General features: G+C 42.3%; 1 protein-coding gene across 1 annotated transcript in view; it reads right to left on the bottom strand.

Annotated features, from left to right (window-relative positions):
• CLCN1 (chloride voltage-gated channel 1) overlaps positions 1-23,565 on the bottom strand; it is a 63,018-nt gene that overhangs the window by 15,640 nt on the left and 23,813 nt on the right. The window contains exons 2-9 of the mRNA XM_074927340.1: positions 14,944-15,097; positions 14,286-14,417; positions 12,183-12,311; positions 11,953-12,086; positions 11,530-11,607; positions 5,678-5,756; positions 3,356-3,481; positions 1,521-1,605 (exon numbers count right to left, since the gene is read on the bottom strand). Of these exons, the coding sequence (XP_074783441.1) occupies positions 1,521-1,605; positions 3,356-3,481; positions 5,678-5,756; positions 11,530-11,607; positions 11,953-12,086; positions 12,183-12,311; positions 14,286-14,417; positions 14,944-15,097 (917 nt within the window). The remainder of the gene's footprint in view (positions 1-1,520; positions 1,606-3,355; positions 3,482-5,677; positions 5,757-11,529; positions 11,608-11,952; positions 12,087-12,182; positions 12,312-14,285; positions 14,418-14,943; positions 15,098-23,565) is intronic.

The raw sequence follows: 23,565 nt of genomic DNA, 5'->3' as shown, positions 1-23,565 counted from the left end.
TAGCCTAAGGGCTGCACAGTTAACTGAATTTCTTTGCATTAGTTTATATTAAAAAATACATCCATCTCTGCCTATCAATTTGCCAGTAAAATAGAAGTGCTCCTCCTGTATATATTTTGCAAATTAGCATTTGCTGACGTAGAAGAACAAGATCTACCTGTTGACAGTGCTTGGGCTGGCTCTTTTTTTTTTGTCCTACCTGAAAGTGAAGAAATATGTTGGATAGAAAGAGTCCAACTTTGAGACTTAATGTTAAGAGAATTCAGAGCATTCTAAGTTGTCATCAGGACTTCATCCAAGACTATCCAGCTTTTTTTAAAAAAAGATGCCACGTTGAACACCCAGGCATTTGAAAGCATTTTGCAGTTGGCATACTCCTTTCCTAGCCTATGTGGAGTACTGAAAAAACCCCAGCTCTGCCAACTCTGTTCAAAACACAATAAGAAGTTTTGCATTCTATCAGCTGTAAACCCTAAGGATTACCTTCTTCCTTGTCAGTCTAAACAAACGGATTCCCCCGAGTTCAACATGCAAATGTATTTAAGAAGAACAAAGTGGATACATGTGACTAGCAAAAGCTCCTGTATATTCATAGATTTTCAACATATCTGATGTCTTCAAAAAATCCCACTTGAGTTCATATTCAAGTAAATGAATATGAGGTCAGCCTATATTATATAGGCTATATATTGAGTCGGAAAACCTCAAATATATTTCTGATCTTGTATCCAGGTCTTACAACAGAATACGTTCACAACACCAGCACAAGTATTTGTTCCTACAGCGTATTCCATTTACTACTCTGCAGTGATTTCCCTGGAGCCTCTCTCAACTCTGACCCTAGACTTTTCCTCACAGCAATTCCAAATGCAGTTTTTCTCTAGCATTTCCCAATTCTCTTCTCATTTTTCTTAAGTTCATTCTTTCATTTTGCAAAATTTCCTCCACAAATGAAACCATCTCAGATATCTCCACAAATAAAATAAAACTGACACTCATCTTAATAAATTAACTGTTTTCTCACTGAATCCAATTATGGTTCAGTTACCCTTGCCACCATGTCGAGTACCAACCTTTCCTGAAAAGGATAACTGTTCTGACCTTGTAAAAGGGAAACTTCTTGGTTAAGTCTTTCATCCCATTTTTGTCAGGTGAAAAGGCTGTACTTGTTGGGTCAGTTCATTTGGGGATGCCATCAAAAAGGTTAAAGAGTCATTCAGTAAAACTACACCCAGAACCTAGACCAAGTTAGACTTAGTTTTGGTTTGTTTTGTGTTTTTTTTGTCTCCAGAATTTAATTTCTGTGGAAAGGAAATAACAAACATTTTGAAAACACCCACATTTCCTTCCTTACCCATTGTACTACATGGGCACAATTTCTAAAGGAGGAATGCAGAGGCCTTATTTGTAACAATCAAAATGTCTAAAACGGATGTATGTAACTGTTTTGCAAAAGAATTCCTAACAGAATTCACATGATAACCTTTGTAGAGCAAGAAGCCAGGTTCCTGGGAACTCACCCTATTACAGCAAATGCTGGCAGCTCTTGCAGATCAAAGGGGAAATCCATACGAAAGTTCGTTCTGAACAGGGCTGTGATGGTAACTGTGAGAGAAGAAAGTGGTTAAGAAGGAAAGGGAATGAAGGAAAGGTGAGAAGTTAAATGTCATAAAAGCTAAGGGTAGTGACAGGACAGGGGAACTAGTTTATACATGGTGCTGTGTGGTTTCGTGACATTATACACAATATTACAGATTGGCAGACTGCTCTGATTTTAGTAGTGCTATTTTTGAGCATTTGCAATCCTAACGCTCTAGATTTTCAGAGAATGTATATATTTTTTTAGCTACAATCCCAGATTTTTAAAGGGTTTTATTTTATTTTGTTTTTTCTACCATCCATTCTCTAGGAAATAAAATCTCTTCCCACTATACTCACTGACTCTGAAAACTCTCTTTGCCGAGGCAGGCAGTGCTTACGTATCTGAAGAAGCTGTGTCATGCACCATTGTGATTGCCTTCTAGAAACAAAACTCTGAGCCTCTCTGAAGTTATATCTGCAAATTTTTTGGCTGATACCAAAAGAATGAAAGCCTTAGAAATCAGAGATGGAAAATATCAGCTAAGCCTCATTTTCTCCAACTCACCTCTCCTGGAAGTGTTGCATTGCTAAAATGACACAGATGTTGAAACCTATCCTGCTTTATGTGCCTGGAGGTACCTAACTGTGTGGAAATAGTAAATATCTGTATGCCAACAGGTGAAGTACAAATTAATAATCAAGTGCAGAGTGGAAATGCAGCTGAATAAGGAGGGATATAAATTCAAATTTGCCCTGGATGAAGGAATTATTCACACAATGAGAACAGAAAAGAAGCAGTGAAAAATCTCACATTATATGATAATTACAGGAGGCATTAATTACTTGTTAACTGGTCAGACAGGACTAGGTTTAGAGCAATAATGGTTTTAGATGGTTTAGAGCAACTAATGGTTGAATACCTCTCAATATGAGGCAGTGTTTCACAAACAAAGATGTAATCACTTTCTACATTCAAGAGAATATTCAAGCCAAATAATGATTTAGCACAAACAAAAAATCCAACCCTGTGAATTCAAGAGACATAAATTATAGCAGTTTTAAGTAAAGGAACTGCCCACATGGAGCTCAGATCAATAAAATAGATACAACTGTAAGTATAAAAGATAAAGACATTATAAACAAGAAGTTTACAAATAAATGGTAGCCTTCAGCATCAGCTGGAACTCCATTCCCATAGTATCTAAAATATTCTCCTGAACAAGCTTGTCCTGTGCTATTTCTGTCTTCACAAATTTGCGCTTACGCTTTTCAGTTACTTGAGACAGTTATTTTTTCAGGACCTCCAGTCAGACTCTACCAATCCTGTAGCCTCCTAATCATTTTATCATCTCAGTTTTCTAGACTATTTGTTTTTTATGCTTCTAGCCAAGAGATGACCAAAGCAGACCACAGTATTTTCAGCAGATAGTAGCAGCATACACTATAGTAGGTATCACATACTCTGTGATGGGATACCTTTGTGTTTGCAGCCTTGATATTATGCTGAGTAGAAGCAAAACTACCACCTCAGGGCCCTCTTATTTGCCAAAGACTCATATTCAGTCATTTTTCAGTCATAACCTAGGAATAGGTTGGGTTATACAACTGATGACATAAGATACTTTCCCTTCTCTTTCTGTCTGTACTGCTGGATGTCACACATCATGGCAGAAGTTTCAAGCATCATACACGGTTGTAGTTTTAAGGAAGATAGAAAATAATAAATTAATAGAGCAACATTTTATGAAGAGAGTAGGAGTGGCTCTTAGCTTACCTGCATCCTTGTTCCAAACAGCAAGGACTCGGAAAATGAAGGCACTAAAGGTAGCTGCAAAGAAACCTCTCCAATAATTGCGCACAGCAAAGTAAGTAGAAGTGACCTCAATGCTGAAAAGAACCCCTAGAAAGAGTTGGAAAGGGACCAAAGTTAAAATCACAAGTGTAATGTTAGAAGCATGAGAGAGGCTTCTAAGTAGTCTTCTAGAGCAGTGGTATCCACACTTCTTTGATCACGCACCCCTACCAATAAAATATTTTGGAGCATGTATCCCCCAATATATGTATATTTATTTAAAAAATATATACATGTACTACTGTATATTATGTACAATATAAAACATGCACAAAAAATAGAAATTTAAAAAGGATGAAAATGAGGAAATAAAATTTTTTAAAAGAATGCATTATTTATTGATGGAACAAAAATATTTTTCTTCTCACTAAAAATACTGATTAAAATATTGATATTCTTTATTTTTGAAAATCTTGGTTTAACACTTCGTTACACACTGACAGATGCTTGTCATCATGGAAGAGATCATCACATTTTTCATAGAAAAAAAACGTGTACTGGTCTTTAAATACAACTCTTTTAACCAGCACATGTCTCTATGGTACAAAGGATTGTCATGATCACTCCCCATCTCATTTGAAGTAATGTAAAGATTCTACTGTTCAAGGTCTTGTTTTGATGAAATTAACCACATTGATGACATCCTGTAGCACTTTGTGCACGTCTGTCTCCCATTTCTTTGCCACAATAGCTTGCTTACGAACAATGCAGTGAATGAATTTCAGGTGTGGTGCTATCTATGTAACCTTACCATGTAATCCTTTTCTTATGCCAGTCAAAGCAGCTGCTCCACCGATTGCTACACTTGCACAGCTTTTCCATAAAACATTTTTATTAAAGAAGTAATTTACTGTTGAGAGTATAGCTTCTCTGGCAGATCTTTCCTTTAGTGGCTTACAGAAAATAGTTCTTCATGTATTTCACTATCGAAACAGAATGTAGCAAATACCATAAGCTAAGACATGTTAGAAACATCTGTACTTTCATTCAGCTGCGTAGCAAGCCTCTAACACTGGGTAATTTGTACTGATACTTATTCCTTCAAACCTTCAGTAATGTTTTCTATATGCAACTTCCAACAGTGTTTGCTGACGAATGCATTTTAGTTTGCCACTGTATTGTTTTCTGTGTATTATTTCAGCCATTTTTACTGTGGCAGAAAGAACAAGTGTTTCCCCAGTGGTATGTGGCTTTTTGTCTTTTGTTATGAAACAAGAAATCTCAAAGGAGGCTTCTATACGTGTATCATTAAGGTCAGTGAAATTTTGTAAGGTACTGGGTTGAACATCACATAGCTTAAAACATTGATGAAAAAATTGTAGAGATTTGTCTTCATGTTCTGGATGCTTAGTTTTTAAATGTCTTGCTAATTCTGATGGTGTCATAGTGTCATTAGCTAACTTCTCAAAGCACAATATACTGTTAGGGTGAGGTTTTTCATTAATGATAGTGGATGTAAATTCGTATTTAAATATCCTTTTTTTTTTTTTTTTTTTCCCGACTTCTTGTCAAACCTGATTAGCTAGTCATTGTTTGTACCTCATAATGTGGCTGAGCCTGTGCTAGGAGTAGGAGAACTATCAGCTCTGCTATCTTCTTGTCATTCATCTGTGCTTGCATTATTAGTATTATCTTCAATATGCAGTTTCTTTGAAGGAATCTTTTTAATCCACTTGTCCATTTTGTGAGGGTTAGTTTAGTTAACATTAGATAATATAATCCATAAATCACTTAAGTGGTCACACACTGATTGCGATACATTGCAGTATGCCAAAAGTGAGCAGATGAGTGAGCACACCACCGTCAACCCTCTGCATTGTGACACCTCATGACAAGTGGCCATCTGACATATGGACTGAGTGAGGGCACCACTGCCAATATGCATACTGAATATTAGTAAATCTTAATTGATTTTTAATTTTTTTAAGATTCAGTAAAAAAATAGAAATTCCAATATTTCCTTCCCACACCCCAGTGGATCACCTTACACAGTCCCTGGGGTAGGCACATCCCAATTTGGAGACCACTTCTAGAGAGCCTTCCCCTCTTGCCTCCAGAAGGCTGACAATGTGGAAAAAAGACTGTGTCAGAGAAGCTGGGGAGGTTGGTAATGCTAAAGATAGGCTTCTTCGTTCAAAGTAGATGGCTGATCAAAATTACAGTGCAAGAAAGGGGAGAGGAGGACAGGACTAGGCAGGAGAGGATTTAGGTCCCTGAGAAAAAGGAAACAGAACAGCCACTTGCCTCCAAGTGGTGTCCCAAAGCAGCAGCCGACCCCCACAGCACAACCCACAGTCAGGACATCTGTGTAATAATATGGCTGCTACTGGTGAAAGAGACAAAGAGAGACAGACAAACAGAAGAAAGAAGGAAAGAAAGCAGAGAGTGAGTAACAGAATTGGCAGGTATGGCCACCTGCTGTCACCCAGCTTTGTCACCAGTGTCAGAGTTACAGCTGTATTTATCTTACTTCTCCCTTCTGGATGGTTTCAGAATACTCAAAAGACAAGACCTGGCACAAGACAGGCATATACCTGGAATCACATCTTCAAGACATGTGGAGAAGGCAGCATCTACTCTTTCACTGAAACATACACATTTCTAGCACTGTAGAAGAAATGTCTTGTGGAAAATCCTCCAGACGGTGGGGGGCACATAACTATGTTTTACTCCATCTCTTTTACTTTGTCAGGGAATCTCAGGATACACATGTGCCAGAGGGTGCCTCAAAAAAGCCACCCTGTGAGTCTGTGTGCACAAGGCACATGCATGTCCAGAACTGATTGTGGACAGATGCCAAAGGTCCTGTCACCTCGAGTGGGTGAGTGGGTAGCAGATTACCTAGTAAAGCACTGTGCTGTCCTGGTGAAAACAAGCATGATAATAAAAGGAAATGGAAGGTATAAAAGGTAGAGTCTCTCCTGAGACAGTTTTGGAAGACATAGAGCTGTTGAATGGGAAAAAATACTCTTCCACTCTTTCTCCAAGATTTGTCCCTGAAGTGCCTAAGAATGGTGAAACATGAACAGGTAGATGTTATTTTATTTTGTCTAAATTCTAGGTGGTGTGTAATGCACCAGTGTTAAAGCCTGTGTATTTTGTACTTTCTACTATCTTATTTTCCCAAAGCAGCCTGTTAGGTTTCCCACAAGAGTTTTGAGAAAGGTTGGTCCTGTGCTATGGTGAGAATCTCAGTTGCCACACTAAATTCTAAGACCAGAACACCATGAATTCCTGTTTACCTGAGCAGGTGTTTGATAGAGCTTCAACCAAAAGGTGTCTCAAGGTTATCTCTGCACAACCCAGCATAGAAGGGCCATGGACCATTCCCTGTCCTTATCCACAGCTTTGTCCTAGGTAACTTGTGGGCCCTATCAGTTCCCCTGTGGCGTTAAGACATAATCATGACCAGAAAAGGGGTGGCGTTCAGCTCAAAGTGCCTGGAATAGTGGGAGGGTTGTGTTATAGCCCACCAGCATAGTGATTAACAGCTTGAAACTGAGGGTGCATGTGACATGGCCTGCAGTATGGCAAGAAGTAATAAGAGTTGTTTGAAGGTGCAAATCCTGATGGGACAGTGTTGAAGAACAGTATGAGATAGAGAGACCTATAGCAACCACTGAGAACAGCCCGTGGCATATGGCGTCTTCCAGGACTCAGCACTATGTCAGAGTGCTGGTGCTGTGTAGCAATATAGGAGTAGCCAGATAGACCAAAACAAACACAAAGAGTACGAGAGTGCACTCAGAAAAAGTAAGCTGGGCACCTTTTGTTTGTCAAGGGTTAAACTGGCTTTTCAAATCCATTTTGAGGGCTCTTCATTAATACACAGGGTGGTGTTCACCAGCATGAACACCAAGAAGTTATACACCGTGGGCAATGTGATGTGAAGTTGCAAGCTATATCCTAGACAAATGTCAGCAAAAGATTACATGACTGCCAGGTAATGGAAACCACATTTGGCAATTTGGTGTGAATCCACAAGAAGAACCCATCTAGGGCTGCAAAAGCTATGATAACCTCCAGTTTGTTCCCACACTACAATGTTATCACAGACTCACAGCAAGTTTCATTCTGGAAGATACGTCTGAATGCTTCTTCTCCAACTCTGCTCAGAGCTGGGCTAACTTCAAGGATAGATCAGGGTGCTCAGGATCAGGGTGCTAGGTGAGCCCTGAGCACCTCCAAGGGTGGAGATTCCTACACCTCTCTTGACACCTGTGCCACCCTGAACCACCTTTGGGGAAAGGGGAGAAATTTTTTTTTATTAGATAGAATTTCCCTTGTTGCAAGTTGTGCCTGTTGTCTCTTGTCCTTTCACTGTTCTCTGAGAAGAGTTGGACTATTTTGTCTCTCTAATATCTCCTTTAGCTACAGAAGAGAGCAATTAGACTACTCTTCTTTATCCTTCTCTTTTCTTCTCTAGACTCTCCTAGTGTAGAATGTGTCCTGCAGTCCTGGAGACAATATTAATTCCAGGTACATAGAAAGAAACAAGAATTGTAGATTGTTATGGAAGGTTTTGGGTTTGTTTTTTTCATTATTTTTTTACCATTAAGAGAGATACCATTCTCCTGCATACTACCAATGGTTCCACCTGACCGTGGTCTAATCCTTGGTTCTGAACCTGGTTTCTCTCAAGGTTTTTAGCAGATTTAACAAATTTTGCCTTGAAGCTTCAGGCTTCAGCTCAGGCTATCCCCAACTTGCTATATTGCCCACATATACACAGATCTCAGCCTCTCTCTTGCTGAACCTCATTTTCTTCCTGGCACATCTTTTCTCAAGTTGTCAACTGAGGAACCTCTAATTTGTAGCTGACAAACTATGTTCCTTTTTTTTTTTTTTTTTTTTTTAATAGCAAACCAGAGTAAATATCATTATTATTGTTTACGCAAGACTGTGTTTCTTTGTCAGCTAACTCATCCATTTGAAGACTAACAGGAAAATAGTGCAGGGAAGAAGTAAAAACAACCTAGAAAAAGCATCTCATTTCAAAAACTTCTTAAATTTCTGGGCACAATAACTGCAGAGAGAAGTTTGGTGCAGTGCATGGGGGGAGAGTGAAATGAAGGCACAAGAAAGAATGGAGAACATTTTAAGACAAACTATTTATGCATATATTTCCACTGTTTTAGGAAGAATTTCCCATGTTCCTCTTGCATATATGCAGATTAAGGAAATTCCAGGACTGAGAAGACTAGTGCAAATGTAAGGTGAGGTAGGTAAATTTCCACATTTCTCCTTACAGCAGGATCATAGAAAGCTGGGAAGGGACCACTGGATGTGTCTCCTCCAACTGCCTGCTCAGAGTTGGGGTAATTCCAAGGCTATATCGGGTTCTTGTCCAGGTGAGTCCTGAACATCTCCAAAGACGGAGATTCCCTGGATCCTCTAGACATCTGTTCCAGTGCTGAACCACCCCTGGGGGAGGAACTTTTTTTTTTATACACAGTCAGAATTTCTTTTGTCGCAAGTTGTGCCCATTGCCTCTTGCACTCTGCTGCTCTGAAAAAAGCCTGGATCAGTCTTCACTAAAATCCCCCTTTAGGTGGTTGATGACATCAGTTAGACCATCCCCCTTTAGCCTTTTCTCCTTTAGGCTGAGCAAACCCAGCTTCTTCAGCTTCTCTTCATATACTGTTACTTCAACCTCCCAGCTATCTTACTGGCCCTTCACACCTCTCTTATATGGCGAGCCCAAAACTTTACACAGTGAAGGAAATCAGCACATTAATAGGTGTCACTTTTCCTATAACCTTCCCTTTCTTTCACTGCCACCAGTTACACATGAAAAGAAAGAACTCATGTTGCTGTGGAGAGGCATCTGCGGAGAACCTTTCCTGAGACCAGGAAATCTCACAGCCAGAGGCTAAATGAGCTGTACATTAAATGTCATATATAGGAAGACACTTGCCTCCAAGAGGAGCCCCGAAGCAACATCCAACTCCAACTGCACAAGCTGCCACCAGGAAGTCGAACTGCCTATGCACATTCTGGAACAGAGAGTGCAGCCAGAGAAGAGCATGCTGGGGTTAGAGGAAGCAAAGCCAGGGGGTTAGGATCCAGAACAATGAAACAAAGCAACAGCCAGCAGTAGATTCAGCCACTGCTATTACAAATAGCAAGTTCTACACACTTTAGTGTGGTCTTTAGTACTGTCAGCTGGTTTTCAGCAGTGACACTGGTTCTTAAGCACACGCAGGATCTATTCAACTAGAACAGTGCCTCCCATTGTTGTATTACACAGCCAGTTTCTGATAAAAAAACTGCATGTAAAGCAGCTCCTACATTTATCTTTATATGAAGTTAATAGATCTTTTTTATACAGCTAGTCAATACAGTGATCAGCCTGCAGAGGCTATTCTGCAACAGCAAAAGCCTAGATACAGTGTGTCTATAATTACCAATGCTGTGTAAATTTGGCTTAAAGACCTGTCAGCTTAACTTCAGTGCCCGGGAAGCTGATGGAGTAGCTCATCCTAAACACCATCATGCAACACATGAGGGACAACCAGATGCTCAGGCCCAGTCAGCGCGGGTTTATGAAAGGCAGGTCCTGCTTAACAAACCTGATCTTCTATGACAGAGCAACCTGCTTATTGGATGAGGAAAAGGCTGTGGATGTAATTTACCTTGACTTTAGCAAGGCTTTTGACACCGTTTCCCACAGCATTCTCCTAGCAAAAATGACTGCTTGAGGTTTGGACAATCGCACACTTCTCTGAGTAAAAAACTGGCTGGACGATGGGGCCCAGAGAGTTGTGGTAAACGGAGTTAAATCCAGCTAACAGCTGGTCACGAGTGGTGTCCCCCAGGGCTCGGTTTTGGGGCCACTCCTGTTTAACATCTTTATTGATGATCTAGATGAGGGGATCGAGTGCACCCTCAGTCAGTTTGCAGATGACACCCAGTTGGGTGGGAGTGTTGATCTGCTTGAGGGTAGGGAGGCTCTGCAGAGAGACCTGGACAGGCTGGAGCCATGGGCTGAGGCCAACTGCATGAGCTTCAATAAGGGCAAATGCCGGGGGCTGCCCTTGGGCCACAACAACCCCCAGCAGCACTACAGGCTTGGGGAGGAGTGGCTGGAGAGCTGCCAGTCAGAGAGGGACCTGGGGGTGTTGATTGACAGCCGGCTGAACATGAGCCAGCAGTGTGCCCAGGTGGCCAATGGCATCCTGGCTTGTATCAGGATTAGTGTGGCCAGCAGGGACAGGGAAGTGATCTTGCCCCTGTAGTTGGCGCTGGTGAGGCCGCACCTCAATTCATGTGTTCAGTTTTGGGCCCCTCACTACAAAAAGGACATAGAGTTACTTGAACGTGTCCAGAGAAGGGCTATAAAGCTGGTCAAGGGTCTGGAACACATGTTCTATGAGGAGCGGCTGAGGGAACTGGGATTGTTTAGTCTGGAGAAGAGGAGGCTGAGGGGAGACTTCATGACCCTCTACAACTACCTGAAAGGAAGCTGCAGAGAGCTGGGTTTGAGCCTCTTTAGCCTAGTAGAAAGCGACAGGACAAGAGGGAATGGCCTCAAGTTGCACCAGGGAAAGTTCAGGCTAGATATTAGGAAGTATTTCTTTGCAGAACGGATTGTTAGGCGTTGGAATGGGCTGCCCAGGGAGGTGGTGGAGTCCCCATCCCTGGAGGTGTTCAAGAATAGGGTCGATTTGGAGCTTAAGGATATGCTGTAGGTGGGAACAGTGCTAGGAGAATGGTTGGACTAGATGATCTCCAGGGTCCTTTCCAACCTAGATGATTCTGTGATTCTGTGATTGTTGTCTGCAGCTGCTTTTTTATACAAAGAATGATCACAGTGCCAAGTTATAAGCATATTGAGGTTGAAAACATGTCAAATGCATATTCCTAACCAGCCTCTGTGTAATTGGTGTGGTAACATTGGTGGTCCTGCATAGTTATTTAACTTTATATCTGGCCTCCCACTAACACTTTCTTTGGCTTGTATTTTACTGCTCTATAGCAGCACAGTGAAATACAATCCATATGATTCCTCTCTATTTTGTGGCCTACCAATACTATCCTATGTGTCTTAGGAGTTCAGCCTGTGGAAGAGCTCTACACAGAGACATGTGCCTTACCTCATACACGCCACAGAAGATTGACATGAACTTGCTGAGTACCGCAGCACAGATACTGGCAATATGCACAAAAGGACCCTGCAAGAGAAAGGGAGGAGGAAATCAGAGAGGGTTTCCCTCTGGTTACTGACAACCATTTAGCCATTGAAGATCTCATAATTTCTCTTTGGCCATCTCAGCCAGTACTCCAATCTTCTTTTTCTTTCCTCTCAAAGATTACCTGACTTGAGTTCTCTGATGTTTTCTATATCAAGCCTTTCAAAGTGGAAGGAAAATGGACAGTAGAAGATAAGCATTGGTGGAAAGAGCAGAACTTTGAGAAGAGTAATGGTGGCAAAAGAAAGAAAACATTTACAGACTCTTCTTCCACAGACAACCTCCCATACCATGGCCACTACCGCACATGAAAACAGCAATATTTACCTCTTTCCCCACAGGCATGCCACTCCCAAGCCCAGCTGTGAGGCCCACAACTTTGGCCAAAAAAGCTTTGAGAGTGAGATACTCCTTGAGGACCACTCCTCTCATAATGGTCTTGAGCTCTGGGATCCCAGACCCTGAAAACAGCAGAGCAGGAGATGAACAAAACCTGCAGGCAAATGGAATAAGAAAAACGAGACAGAAACAGATCTTGCCATGCCTTCTGCCCTCACCAACAGCCTGTGGAGAGACGAGGTGGCAGAAAATGGCCGCAAACAGAATAAGAACAAGTGGATATGTGACCCACGCCAGATACTGCATAGGAACATTCGGGTGCAGCGCTCTGTACATCCACTTGTAGGCTGTAGAGAGACAAACAAAGAAGTTGTCAGTAATCACAGCAGCTCCAAACAGGTTGGTACACATCAATGAATCACACACTTGCTAAACATGCCCATGCTAAATCTCCCTGAGAAATGCTATTCTAAAAGTCCTCATTTTCTAAGACAAGTCTTGTTACATTTTGAGTATGAGTTCTCAAATAAAACAGGCATTTAGCAGGAACGGATAGAAGTGGCTCCCTGTTCTGAAATACTATTAATACCTGTGCCAAAATGTGATGTAAAAGGTGTGTTACATGCAGTTGTGAGGATGAATCACTGCACAGCATCTTTTCGTTTGGCAGCCTGAGGGCCTTATGCGGGTCCTGAAGGACAGTAAACTAGTCTGCCAATAGCTAGTGCCCTCTGCACTCTTTTAAGATAAAAAACTATCTTAAAAGGCTGATTTTCATGAAGGGAGCTATGTCAACTGTTAAAACAGCAGTGATACTGTTGTTCAGATAGGTACAACAGCATGAGCTGCCAAGAATCCAAACTGAACTGCAGCTCCTGTGCAGTTCATCTTCTTTGCTTGAGCTGGATCCACATACAACAGGAGGTTGAGACTTGGTGGAGGGAAGGGAAAAAAAAACAACAAACAAACCACAAAGGGCAGGCGGAGGAAGCAAGCAGCCGATTCAATGTGAATGATAGAGCAAGCTTCAACTTTATTGAAAGAAATCACACCTTATAAGCTTCAACTTTATAGAAAGAAATCACACCTTATATAAGCACTCTACAATAATCATGCATACTACTCACAAATCTATTGGATACATGTAACAGGCTACATTATAATATCCCAGCCCCTTGTGGCATTTCAGATATGTCACAACATCTTCCCTCTTCTGAACCTGTTTTTTCTCCCAGGGCCGTTCCTTTATCATATACAAGGTCATAATGTACCTCAGTTTCTCTCTTTGTTAACATAACAGTCCTTTGTTAGCATAACTGTACCCTGGGTTTTTTCCTTTGTTTACCTCAGGTGGCTGTGACCAGCTCCTGCAGAGACCCATGGCCTTGCTCTCTGCAAGCCGTTCTCCAACAACAAAGGACTTGGCTGCAGTGAGTATAAAGAACAGAAGGTCTCTGCAACTGGTAGGGTAAGCCAGATGCCTGGTAGATGGGGAAGCTCTAGAGGGAGGAACACTGGGCTGAACAAATATTGGGAGCTTTGAGGAACCTCGGTGTCTGATGGACATGAGCGTCCAAGAGTGCTGAGAAGAAAAGGTTTGTGTACATGTGCAGATAAGGATTAGGACACTGAGGTTAAGGACAAAGAAACAGTGCACTTATGATAATGGGATGGGGGCAATGTGTGTGCACTGAGATGAGGTCAAGGGGACTAAAATATTTGTAATTGTTATAGATTGCAAAGGGGAGAGGGACCACAGGAAAAAGGTGGGGAAGGGATATAAGGCAGTGTTTAGGAGATCTGTGTAAAACCAGCCAAAGGAGAGAGCGCTATGCAGCCAGGTAGCAGGAAACTACAGGGCACTGTATAAATAAAAATTGGAAAGAACAATAATGAGGTAAAAGCAGAAACAGTGTCAGGAGGGCATCTCAGAGACCCTTCATCTCCCCATCCCCTATGTGCTCAATATTCCTGGGGACGATGGGAACCGGTATAATAGGAAGGATCACAGTACCACTTCTCTGTGCCCTACATATTCAAGGAAGCAGGAGGGAAAGGGAGTCAAAATAACGGTTTGACTCATCATAGGCACATCCTTTGCTTCTGCCTGCTTGCTTCCAAGTTTTTTCCTGCAGTCCCTTTAAAGAACCTCTCCCTAGTTAACCTTTTCTTTACTATGTTGCAAGTACTTCAGACTTCCCGGGCAGGGAGGGGTGAGAACGGGACACTGATATTAAAGGGGGAGGAACATTGGTCACTGGGCTTTGTAAAACATTTGTATCATCTACAGTGTGCATTTGCAACACCTGAATGGGACTCACCCTGTAGGCTCTTCGCACTGGCATAGTCCATTCCCCAGCTCACCAACGCCATGACCAGACCCAACAGAATCAAGAAAATCCAGTCTTCTCCAAGCTTCTTGGTAACATATTTCTGGATGTGTCTAGCACAGTCTGTGGAGGGAAGAGCAAACCAGAAAAATTGAGGGAACATAGATGAAGCCTGTGTCTGTCTCTCCTCTCCTATGCTGAGAGCTGACTACAAAAAGGATTTATTTGGAAGCATCATGTGCTTCATGTTGAAGGACTGGTACCCATCCCTGTCTTATACAGTCCTGCAAAATCTTATGCAGCTTCAAAAAAAAAAAAAAAAAAGGTGGGGGGGAGTGGGGCAGAATTCAACATCTTAAGCACTAGCAGCAAAATTTTGACACAAGTCTTTTTCCTCCTATTACAGAGTTCTGTTGTAGAATAAATTATTAACTTGGGAGTGGTTTTTTTTCCAAACAGATCTCGGCTTTTCCTGTGATGAAGCCTTACATGAAAAAGACTTTTTGATTCACTGTGATTCCTTTTTCTTCCTTCCCTGCTTCTCCCCAGTCACAATTTTCTTGTCTTTTTGGTCTTGCTTAAGTTCCGTCTCTGTGGCTGGCCTGCCCAATATCTAGTTATAGAGTAATGAAAGATTAATTGCCCCTACCTTGACATTTGGAATGTTGCTCTTCTTTGATCTCTACTTGACTCTCACGTTTCAGGGGTCTTTCATTGTTCTTTTGGATCTGCTTCTTATTCAGTAGTTTTGCTGCTTCCTTCTCTGCAAAGTCGGTTATCTGGTCTGTGTATTGGCCATAAAGCTAGAGGAGCAGAACGCAAGAGAGATCAAAAGGCAAGGGCAAGGCAAGTGCTCCTTCATAAATAGCATTAAAGATGAAAAGGTATCTAGATCTACTAAAAGTCCGAGGTGCAGACCCAAATGTACCCAAGCAGGGAGACGGAGACACAGAATCTGTCAGACAGATGCAGCTCATCTTTTTTTTTTTTTTTTTTTTTTTTAATTTTATTTTTCCTTTCTGGTTCTCTCTTCATTATCTCTCCAAAATCTTTTCATTACCTTTTGGGGAGTACAAGTTATGATCACAGAAATTTAATTGCTTTCAAACATTCTGAGAAAGAGCTGGGTGTGGTATGAAGAGATTGGGCAGGCTTTCTGAAGGTACAAAAGGTCGAAACAGTTCACATTCAGGCTGCCACCCTCAGGGCTGTCTCACAGATTTCAGCAGCACTGTAAAACTCTCTAAAGGTTTTGAGAGGTATTACACTATCAAACAGGCTGCAGGAATGTCCTGCATCTGTTCCTCCTGCTGCCAAGGAATGCTTAACAGGACACCCAGCCACTGATGGTGCCCGCAGAGGAAAAGAAGCAGTATCAGCTCACAAATATTACAGGGCACTGCACACGTCCTCCCATTATTTACCCAAATCATCATGCTAAGTCCTCACATATCTCCAGTTTCTCTGAATTTCTAACTACTTAATCTAGTCTTTGTCTTCAGAAACTAATCTTGAAATGCAATTGGTTACATGCAATTCACAACTATCTACACGCATTTACCAATGATATTTCATACACAGATCTGTAGTGCAATTGGCAGTTGTGCCGTCTTGTCAACAGCAAGATCTCAAGGGAGCTTGAAGGATCCTGACTGTGTCCCTGTGTTTGTTTATCAGATTCCCTGAAGAGCATCTATCTTACCTTATTCTTTCAAAGTATGGGTGGGGAAGGTGGGCATTTGACAAGCAAAGAATAAGCCTCTTCACCTCACATCTCCTTCAGTGAACCAGCTTTGGCTTTACTTGAGGTCAGGCTGTCACCTGATGCATGGCACTTCCCACCTGCAAGAAGGTGACCCTTTGCTTCCTGCCCAGCACAACATCTGCTTCTCTAACATTTTCTGAGTGTCAGCAGGAGAGTGAGAAATACCTTGATTAGCAAAACCAGACACTTTCAGCTGGAGAATTACAAGACACATAAGCAGTGCCATGCACTTAAGAGACATTTTTATTTGACAATTTCATGTCTCCTCCTTTCAGACTGACACAGGAGATGTTGCTGCTGTTACCTTGAGATCAAATAGACTCAGAGTCTCAAAGAACAATTTACACCGGAGGGCACCTCTGGAGGTTTCTAGTCCAAGCCTCTGCTCACAGCACATGAACTGCAAAGCCATATTAGGCTGCTCATGACCTTCTCCAAGCAACTCCTAAACATCTCCAAGGGTTGAAATTCCCCCGATTCTCAGCACCTGTTTCAGTGCTCTACCAATTCATGTTTCCACATAACAAATATGACCAAAGATCCTAAGTAGTTTATTTATTTGCATATATTCCTCAAGAGACACTTGAACCATGTGAAATAGCTCCTTTCAAAAACCCTAGTGTTTTTTAACAGAACACACACCTAGGCTTTTTAAAATCATCCTGTTCTTAAGGTGGCTTATCTGCTGTCTCTTAAACAAATTGATCTATCTGAACATATGAAAGTATTCCTCCCTTCATTACTGTATTGGAAGCTGACAAATTTAATGGTAATTATTAACCACATGATTATCAACACACCCTAGGCAAACTAAGCAAAGCATACTCTTTGCAGTGAGGCATGGCCATGTTCTGACCCCCATAATACAGACAGGACAGCGAAACATCAGGTTGAAGAACTTCATGTACAGGGTAAGCTGTGACATACAGAATCCAGTCCTAAACAGCAGACTGCTCCTTTTGTTCTCTTACTATTTTGGCCAGAAATGCCAAGTACTATCAGATTTTAGACAAATGCATCTTCACATCACCTCAGCTAATGTTTCATTGCCTTTACATGGTCATGAGGGGTGGGTTTATATCAAATACATGTTAATCCAAACTATGAACTCAAAGCCATGCCAAGTATGATCTTCAAATTAGAGTCTTTCATCTGCCCACATGGAACAGCATGGCAGTATAATAGTATGACTGGTTAAAATCCTCATACATTATCCTAGTTGACTGTTTCTATCTGGCTGGAAAATGGTGCACTCAGGATGTTGGGAAAAAAGGAGTTAGTCTCCAGAAACAAAAATGAAAGTTCTGTCCTGGAGAACAAGTTAGTCTCAACTCACTTAAAGAATGCTTCACACATGTGCTTTGCTTCTCCAGGACTTTGGCACTATTTAAAATGGTAGGAGATTTTGGGATAGAGAAAGAATCTGGAAATTGGAGGATGACCTTAAAACAAAATTAGGTTAGGCAATAAATATCCACTCTATTAGAAGACATGTAAAACTAAAAATATAGCACAGTAGGACTTAGACTGTTCCTTCTTCTGATGCTCCCTTGCTAACACAAGGTTTCTGAGCAACAGAAAAACTGGAGTGAATTTTAAAATTTATCAATTACCACATAAAGGGTTGAGCCAGAAAAGGTACTACCATGCCTAGCTTAGCTAAATGCCAAGTGACATCATGATAACGGTGCAAAACCAGCTGAACCACTAAAGGGGTGGGGTGGGGGAATCCCAAAAGCATCCAGGGAGAAAGCACAACAGAGTAAAGTTCATTTTGAGGGAGGAAGCATTTAATAGTATTAAATGTAAACCATCAGGGTTTGTCTTTCCAAAAAGATGGGGACATTTCATTGCTTGAGTAATGGGGGAAACACTGCACAGAATCTCAGGGGAAAAAGTATGTACAGCACCACAATCTCAAGATTCTTCTGGGAGCTATTTTCTGAGAGCTCAGTACCTGCATAAAACTGCCCTCTCCTTATGGCCAAAGTCTAAGCTATTTCCCATGCCATTCAGATTGAACAATGTTCTTCACAGCATAGCCCAGTCCTGAAATCCCTTCCCCCAGCACTGTCAGTGCAGACTGTTTTCAATCTGCTGCTCCTGGCCATTGAGGAAGTCTTGAGCTCTACTGCTCATCCCTCTCCCACCTTGCAGCCATCCTGCTATTCCTGAAATTATCCTCCTTAGTTTGTTGGTTTTTTTGGTTTGGTGGGGTTTTTTTTGTTTTGTTTTGTTTTTTTTTTTTCTGATGGATCACAAAAGAGTTGCCATATTTGGTCTCAAAGGGGAAACCTCTCAAAACTCACTTTGTAAGTAAATTTAAACGTCAGTAAAAAGTCTAGGCTCAACTGCTTGGACATAGACCCAATGAGGCACATGTGAGGGGTGGGGGCAGCAATAAAATAACTGTTCTTCCTGAAGAACAGGAGGCAAAGGGGAGATCTAACAGCAATCCCACCTCCTAAGGGTGAGGTGAGTTGGAGAGAAACATCAGAGAGTTCTTGGAGAGGCACAGTGAAGGACAAAAGGAAAAAGGTATCATTTGCAAGAAAGGAAAGTCCGTGCAAAAGGAAAACATGTCGCCATCCACCCCTTCTTGGGGGTGGTACAACACAGGAACAAGTGCCCAGGGCAGCTGAGTAAACTTCAGTCTTGGAGATGTTCAGAACATTTGTGGACAACTGCCTGGACAACCTGACCTAGCTTTGGAGTCAGCCCTGCTGTGAATAGGGGCTTGGACTAGAGACCTCCAGAGACCCCTCCCACCTACATCTTTCTGTGAGTCTGTTATGCTGTATTACTGCATTGCCTAATTACTTATTACACATTCTCCCCCACTACACCCCATCTGTGTATTGCTGAGTGAGGTCTCTGCCATGAACACCCTTTCTGTAGTCATGAATAACACAGATTCAAAATACTTCACCAGCTGTAGCTGCTTTCTCATGCAGAAAGAAAACAATATAAAATCCTACAGTGTGTGAGAATGTATTTTTATCAATGTATATTACATCATCTATCAGATATCTGTCATCTTAGTTGTCCAAAATTGTATATATATATTACTATTATCATCCTACTACTATTATTATTTTTTTATCTATTAACCACTATTTGATTTTTGACCATTGCTTATCTGAAGGCTCTGGGCCAAAGACCAAGATTTCACTGTTCTGTGGCCCGTGTAAACCCAATCAAATCACAGTCTGAAGCCTGTCTGAAATAGCTTACAACCTACATATAAAACAGAAGGCAACAGCTAGCAAAAGAAAAAGGCACAACAGAATCAAAATCTCTCTCGCCAACTCTTTTTTTCACATGACAGTGGGGAAAGAAATCTTGATGGTTACTCTGCACAGAAATGGATGAAAACATGTTCAGAAGGATGTTTTTCATGCTAATAATGTAAGTGTGCATGTTTGTACAAGGTGTACTTTCACATGCATATTTATACTTTATCTGCATGTGCATGAATGGCTAGCAAAATACACATATGCACAGCAAGCCTGGTTTTGCCAGAGTATGTCTGCATACAGAGTTTCGTACATACATGTACATCCACATGTGTACGTGATTATGTAAAAGAATGTCTAGAGCATATTTTCTAGTAAATCTATAAATAGGGCTGTCTGCTTTTTAGATTGCAATTTGTGTTCACAAATGCAGGTTTGCCTGGGGACATTACTGCCTGAAGAAGCACATGGGAATGCATTTGGCGATAGGCTTGTTTGTGCATGAGGCTGTCTGTCTACATGCACTGACCAGCATGCCTCTGGAGCTGAGATCAGATCAGATCACGTGCCAGACAGCAAGAGCACAGAGGTGAGTTGTATCGCCTCACTGTGTCACCAGGTGCTGTGAGAGTGGCTTTAGAGGTGTGAGACCAGGTCGATGCATGTGAACTGGGATGGTTTTGTGCATGGATGTTCTTTACCGGAGAAACAGTTTGTATCCCACAACTCCCCCCCTGCCCCCAACTTAGTTCATGTAATTCGAGGTGCATTTCCTTCTCCCACCTCAGCTCTCCAGCCCTAGGCATTGCTCCACTCACAGCCCACATCTCCTTCCCACCACCTGACCCTGCCTCGGGCCCTGTGCAGCAATATGTGGGGATGCGAAGGCTGAATCCCAGTGGAGCTCAGCTCCAGCTGCGTGGGTGTACGCACCCCTCCATCCCATCCCGCCCCACACTCACCCTGTTAGTGCGGCTGCTGCAGCCAAACCATTGCCTTGTGTTAGTGTAAATAACGCATAAACTGTTCCAGTCAGACCTCTGGCCAGACTTCCCATTTGTGCTGCTGCTTCCAAATCAGCCAGGGAGTGGTTTTGGAAGGGTTTAGTGTAGGAGACATTTGAAAACTCTCAGATGTTTTAGACAATTTCAGAAGAGAAATTCCTGAATGTGGCCACGGAACTGACTCTGTAATCTTTTGCCATGCAGCACATATAATCCTCACTGGGATGCTTATCTACTGGAAGATATTTTATTGGTGGCAAATGTAACTTTTTCCCTATCAGCAAATCACAAAAGTTTTCAGGAGATGATGAATGCATTCCCTCCCTCATCCCCCGATCATTCACCTAAGTGTTCATGTAAAGGGATTTTTATTCATGTAAGGAGAAACATCCATTTCTGTATGAATTTCACATTCACACCCTCTCTCCCTCATCATTTGACTGGATCCTTCATTTCTCTAAAGCCCTCTCATGTCAGCTTAGTCTGAGCAAAGTGGTAGGAAATAAGAGACCAGGACTTTCTTGTAAAACCTTCCCTTTGCAGGAAGCTGTCCCAAAAGGAGAGGTAGAGGGGATACAGAGGGTAATGGAACAAGAAGACACAACCAGAGTACATTTATGTCTCCCAGATTTTTTTCTGAACTGCTGCTTGTATGAACCAGAGCAAGTGTCAGGTCAAATTTAAGGGCTAGAAAATCCCTCACTTACAGCTCCCCTAAGAGCTACTAAAACTATCAATATACACATATGGATCTATGACTATGAATTGCTTTTTGGTCAGAGAAAAGTCAGAACAGAGCTCTGCATGACTCTCCAACTGTGCAGATAGATACCCGTCTATATACATCACTGCTCTCTTTGGTTTTATTCCTTCTTCTGCTCTACTTAATATCACTGTGTAGCTGAAGGTAGCTGCAGTTCCTCTCTGCTGTTAGAAATACATTAATGGTCTGGCTGATTTTCCCCATCCCAGCTTGCCCATTCTAACTCTCTTTGTGTCCATGGCAGGTGAAAATGACCCTGACAGGAAATGCTGATGTAAGTACAACCATGAAAGTCAATGCCTGACCTGGGAGTCAGCAAGCGAAGGGGAGAGTTGGTAGGATTGTAATGGACAAGGATGTGCGCTCTACCAGTACCATTCTGGGAGCCCCAAGAGACTGTGTGATCCCAGGAAAACCTGTGCTGCCACAAACGTCCCAGTTGTCCAGCCCTACCTGTGGGTAGCTGAGGGAGTTCTCCAGGTAGTGCAGGTCGTCCCCTGTCCCCCCGGCCTCGCGTCCTGCCTCCAAAGGTATCCCGTAACGGGTGCATTTCTCAAAGCAGATATAGTCGTATTGCGGTGTGCCCCCCCCCAAAGCTGACTTCGATCTGGGGTCCTGCGTCATGGTCTCTGAGCTCTCCATGCCTCTACTCTTCCACACGCTTGGTTGTAATGGAGCTGCTGCTCTGGGCCTTACCTAGAACCACCTCATGTTCTGGCCAAGAGCATGGCCTCCGTGCTTTCTTCTGCTCCCTCCTTCCTTTCTTTCTCTCCTCAGACCACTCTGACTTGTCCTGTTCCTGCCTCACTTTCTCTCTGCCCCTCCTCCTCCTTGTGCCTCTCTCACTTTCCCCCCTCCCTGCCCAAAGGCAGTGATTGCAGGGTTTAACTATATTTATAGTAACCTTCCTCTGCCACATGATTCTCCAGTGCTGTGTCTGATCTCAGCAAAAGGCACTGACTCTGCTGGGATTGAATATCAGGTGTGGGCAAGAGGGGAACTCCTGAAGGAGAGAGAAGGGGAAGGGGGGAAGGGAGGAAAGAAAGTGGTAAGACAGAGCGAGCTAGAAGGACAGAGACAAAAAGCAGACTGGAGGAAGCAGAAATGGTTATCCAGGAGATCTTTACTTTCATACCTCCCCATCCTGAGCAAGCCACATTCACAATGAGAACAAAATTCAGTGGACTTCCTCTTTGTCTTCCCAGATACCAGGTGTCCATAGGACTGAGTGACAATCATAAAGATGCTAGCAACTGTGGTGAGATAGAAAAAGGTGGGTGCACACTCAGTGTCCCAACACAATTTTTCTAAGTCCATGGTCCACAAGAGAAAGAGCAAGCCCCAACAGAGAAGTCAGGCATCCCTGTAAACTGCTGAGCATTACAGCCTTCCCATGTGCCCTTATGAGAAACACTTTACACTTGTGAAGAATGTCACCAAACTTCTCTGTGGGTATTCAGTTATAAGTATATGCAGAACTTTATTCTTCCTGATGTTCACTTTTCCACAGGCTATAGCATTCAGCAGCTTTTCCTCTCCACTCTGCCACTTGTTTCTCAGGCAAAAAAAGCAATGAGTTCAGCCAACACCAATGAGCTACCAAACAGTGACAGAAATGAGAAGCATGTTCCAGCAACACTGTCTGGAGACACCGCCCAGTACTGTCAGTGTGCTGCTTGTAACCATGTCTTTTGGTGGCTATTAATCAATGAAGAACAGTGAGTTCAAGATCCTAGAAATTGTGTACAAGAGAAGAAGGCTCTGCATGCCTCACAGTCACTAAAGAGCTCCCATTAACTCCTTCATTCTCCTCTTTCTCATTCTACACTATCACTTCTCCAGAATAATGGTTTCCAAGCTTCTCCCACAGCAGGATCAGAGTTTTGCAGGCAGGATGAGGGACAGAGAGAGGCAAAACACCCTTCTTTTGGGTCAGAACAGTAGTCTCATTATTTCAATTTGCAGACCTCTGTAGAACATTTCTCCTGGAGGCTCACTGTGCTTTTTTTCACTCTGCATGGTCCTTGAGAGTGGGGTGCAAAGAACGTCTCCAAGAGGAAGACACACTTGATTTCCTCCATAAACCACCTCCCCACCTCCTCCAATGTTTCTGCTAACAATATCCATATGGATATCCATTAGCAATAAAATCCATATGGATATTTTAGTCTGTACAACGCACACCTGGTGGCAGGCCAGGCAAGCTCTGAATATTTACAAAAGCAGTATCAGTACTGCTTCAAAACATATAGGCATATAGTTTCATTCTCACCATCACTCACTTTACTTTCAATAAGCAATGTTTCCTGGAAGAAGACTGTGGCCTATGACTAGGACAAACCTTGTAATGAACCACCTTAAAGAAGACATTCTAAGTCACCGTTTCTAGGAAATCAGAGAACATTTGGGTATCCTCATAGATTTCGATCATAAAGGCATTAACTGTTCCCAACCTATTGAGATGCTTTGGAAGACCAATGTCACTATGGCTTACATAAAAAAT

Source organism: Athene noctua, chromosome 1 (assembly GCF_965140245.1).
Source record: "Athene noctua chromosome 1, bAthNoc1.hap1.1, whole genome shotgun sequence".
In the NCBI taxonomy this organism is placed as follows: Eukaryota; Metazoa; Chordata; class Aves; order Strigiformes; family Strigidae; genus Athene; species Athene noctua.
Note: the sequence above shows the minus strand (reverse complement) of the source record. Positions and strands in the feature narration are given on the sequence as shown.